The 3,686-nt window shown below is 48.0% G+C and overlaps 1 protein-coding gene across 1 annotated transcript; it reads left to right on the top strand.

Annotated features, from left to right (window-relative positions):
• The first annotated feature begins 714 nt into the window (after positions 1-714).
• On the top strand, positions 715-3,342 carry LOC310695618 (C-C motif chemokine 5-like). Its single transcript, XM_083480284.1, has 3 exons — positions 715-929; positions 2,047-2,149; positions 2,992-3,342. Exons 1-3 carry the CDS (start codon positions 749-751, stop codon positions 3,098-3,100), a joined length of 393 nt encoding a protein of 130 aa, XP_083336410.1. The 5' UTR covers positions 715-748; the 3' UTR covers positions 3,101-3,342.
• The last annotated feature ends 344 nt before the right edge of the window (positions 3,343-3,686 follow it).

Genomic DNA, 3,686 nt, shown 5'->3' with positions numbered 1-3,686 from the left:
TACATTTCCCTTTCACTACTTCTTGACCTATCGTTCAAGGTTACATTAGGCTAGGTTAGGACGATACAACAATTTCTAATTCTTTCTGTTGCTTATAGTTCAAATCCTGCTCATGGGTTTCTGATACTATAACATTTATTTAAATAATCCAAAAAAGGCTTCCATTCTTCAATGAAACAAGCATCATTAAGTTCTCTTATTTTAGCTAGTAACTTTGCTGATTCAGTCCATCACTTTCTTTATTCATTCTTCTTTAGTGGAAACCTCTTCATCCTTCAGTTTCGGGGTGGGGGGAATCCTTGCTGCTGAAGTTATATACATAAATAACTTAACTATCTTCTTTGGAATTTCTGTCCCTATAACCCCTGGCAGAAAATCTTCTCAGTGTGCTGTTATTTCTTGTGCATCTGCAATAACAAAAAAAGTCCCTACTGCTGCCTCCCTCTTGGAAATGTTCCACAGATTGCTGTGCTCATTCTCATCCCTCTGAAATCTGGTGCTGAAAACTTTCCTGTTGGGACTGAAACAGCAAACACTTCCTTGCCTTCTCTTCCTGACCAGATCCACCCACCTGCAGGACCAGCGGGGGATTGCAGAATCTATTTTTCACTTCCTCTTCCCTCCCCCGCTGGCTAATTTGGATGCTTCTCCAGAGTAAGCAAAATTGGGGCTGGAATTTCGTCACTCCTGAGTGATTCGGCTTCCAAGGAACCCTCATCTGCCTGTATAAAAGAGGAGGGGAAAACTCATGGAGCTCATTCTGGAGCAACCGAGAGCTTGGACCTTGACTGCTTCTGCACCCTCGGCTTTGAGCAACAACCCTCCTCTTCCATTCATTCCACGAGCAAAAATGAAGAGCTTCATTGCTGCCTTTGCTTTCCTGCTGACCATCACTGCCCTCCTCTTCTCCCAGGCTCAGTCTCATATAGGTAAGTCCCCCTTTCCTTCTTCACAGCATCACTGCCAAAGGCATCTCAAGCCTTGGGGACCACAGTCCGCACCACCAACTTATTCCAAGGCCGTCCTGCACTCCTGGCTGCTCCTGCTGCCGCAGGAACTGGGTGAAGCAGAAGAGGGCTATTGACGGCCACAAGCCATGGTGGCAACGCTCTGCCTCTGTGGCTGGAGACAGCAACACTTCTGGAGACAAGTTGATGGAACCCATGGGAAGGGAGTGTGCTCAGGTCCCACTTGTGGGCTTCCTATTGGGGCATCTGGTTGGCCATTGTGAGAAGAGGATGCTGGACTAGATGGGCTACTGGCCTGATGCAGCAAGGCACTTCAGATGTTCTTTTAAAACTCCTTCCCACCGGAGCCAATGATGGCCACCAACTTGGAGGACTTTAGAAGAGCATTAGTTCAATTCATGGAGGATAGCATGGCTCCTCTTATATTCTTTAGGGGTTTGTTCTAAAGGGTTTGCTTGGGAGGAGAGCAGGGCTCCACTGCAACCCTCCCCAAGGCACCTCTGTTGGCCAGAGAGAGAGTCCCAGGTTCACTCCCCAGCATTTCCAGGTAGGGCTGGGAATGCCCCACATCTGACACCACACTGAGCCACTGCCAATCATAGCAGACATAGTGAGCTAGATGGGTTGACTTGCTGAAAGGTAGCTTCTTATGTGCCTATTAAATTAGCCCTCTAAGGTTTCAGCACTCATGACTGTGGATAGTTTTAGGGAAAGAACAATAACTCAGTGCCAGAGCATCTGCTTTGAATGCAGGTCTCGTGTTCAATCCCAGCCACATCTCTAGGTTAGGCTGGGTTAGGCGTGAAATCCCGAACAGCTGCTGCTGCCAGTCTGTGTAGACAATATTGGCTTAGATGGACCAATGGTCAGACTTGGTATAAAGTAGCTTCCTATATTTAATAACAGTCCTTGATTCAGAATCCTTGGGACTAGAATCTTACTTTGGGGGAAGAAGCTCAGCGACAGAGCAACTGCCTTGAATGCAGAAGATCTCAGGTCCAATCCCTTGTGGAGTCAAATCAAGACTGCAGGAAGCAGAAGTCATTCATTCACTCCCTTCCGCTCTTCTCTCCCACAGACTCAGGCTACTGCTGCAAAAAATACGTTATGAGGCCCATACCACTCAGACTCTTGGTGTCCTATGACTATGCAAGCAGCAAGTGCTCCCTGCCAGCTGTCGTGTAAGTATGAAAAACTCTGAAAACAATTCGTGTGTGATCAGCCAAGCTACAAACTATTAGCAATAGCTGCAGAGGCCAAAGTCCCTTTGCAATTCCATACCAGATCAGGGGGCTTCAGGGAATCGCCTCTCCATCCTGGAAGTGAACTGGTGGCCTTAGGGAAGCCTCAGCCCCTGACCCCAACTCTGAGGAGGTGCAGGTGGGAGAGCGAGTCAACAGCTTCCCAGGGAAGGGAGAGGCTCTGGAGGGTGAATGCCAGGGGTGCCCTCCTCTTCCCCACCCCCAGGCCAAAGCCGGGATGCCTTTCTCCATGTAGCTTTGTGACAGAGCACCTGTTTGCCTATAGATGGTCCCAGGTACAGTCCCAGGTGGGGCTGGGATATAAAGGTAAAGGGACCCCTGACCATTAGGTCTAGTCGTGACCGACTCTGGGGTTGCGGCGCTCATCTTGCTTTATTGGCTGAGGGAGCTGGCGTACAGCTTCCGGGTCATGCGGCCAGCATGACTAAGCCGCTTCTGGCGAACCAGAGCAGTGCACAGAAACGCCATTTACCTTTCCGCTGGAGTGGTACCTATTTATCTACTTGCACTTTGATGTGCTTTTGAACTGTTGGGTCGGCAGGAGCAGGGACCTCTTCAATGGGAGTTCACCCCATCGTGGGGATTCGAACCGCCGACCTTCTGATCAGCAAGTTCTAGGCTCTGTGGTTTAACCCACAGCACCACCCGCGCCAGTCCTTCCCAAAACTTCACAGAGCCACTGCTGCCAGTCAGTGTAGACAGTGCAGAGTTTCTGACGCTCTGGCTGGCTGGGCACTAAACAGGCATTTCTCTCTTTGCAGATTTACCACGAAAGCGAATAGGCGGCAGTGTGCAGACCCCAGTGCCGCATGGACCCAGGAACGTATCCAAAGTCTCTCCCAAACATTGACAACACTCAGCAAGGAATGAGAAAACCAAGTGCGCGAAAGCCTTGCCATGTGCAGAACATGCACAGCCACCCACACCCACCCATGTGACAGTTGCACTTTATTATAATGTATTTTAATTTATTTATTTCAGCATATTTTAATCAGTTGTGTATTTTTGTATTATTGTTTTCCACAAGGGAAGTGAGATAGCCCAGAGGTTCTTTCTGTAAAGCATCGTCACAAAGACCTTTCATGTGAATAAATATCAGGGCAAAAATGGAATCCTTCTGGGCCTCAGACTGGTTCATTCTGCTTCGTCCCTCCCTCCCCCATCCCGCTCTCAAGGGTTCAGCTTCGTTCTGTAGCTTAATTGGGGAGAGGGGAGGAGGCAAGAAAAAGCGGCTCATTGGGTTTCTCTGAGTTTCTCATTCTTTCCAACTTGGAAGTTCCATTTTCTATATTTCTGCATCAATTTTTCTTTTAAAAGCCTGTGCAAAAACCCACATGAATTTCCACATATATTTCCCCTGCTGTATCCACATTTGTACACAATTTTGTCAAATATATACATTTTGGGCAAGGAATTTTCCCCAATATAATTTTATGTTGTGACATGCACCCCAATT

Source organism: Podarcis liolepis (genome assembly GCF_965112155.1).
Source record: "Podarcis liolepis genome assembly, chromosome: 16".
Classification (NCBI taxonomy): Eukaryota; Metazoa; Chordata; class Lepidosauria; order Squamata; family Lacertidae; genus Podarcis; species Podarcis liolepis.
The sequence above is the reverse complement of the archived record's forward strand: the minus strand, read 5'-3'. Positions and strand labels throughout refer to the sequence as shown.

What these genes read in the sequence shown, in the direction of transcription:
- LOC310695618 (XM_083480284.1), top strand. Translation starts at nt 749, where the DNA reads ATGGAGCTCATTCTGGAGCAACCGAGAGCTTGGACCTTGACTGCTTCT. An exon ending in CCAGGCTCAGTCTCATATAG is followed by an intron (nt 930 to 2,046) that starts GTAAGTCCCCCT and finishes TCTCTCCCACAG; the next exon opens with ACTCAGGCTACTGCTGCAAA. An exon ending in TGCTCCCTGCCAGCTGTCGT is followed by an intron (nt 2,150 to 2,991) that starts GTAAGTATGAAA and finishes CTCTCTTTGCAG; the next exon opens with ATTTACCACGAAAGCGAATA.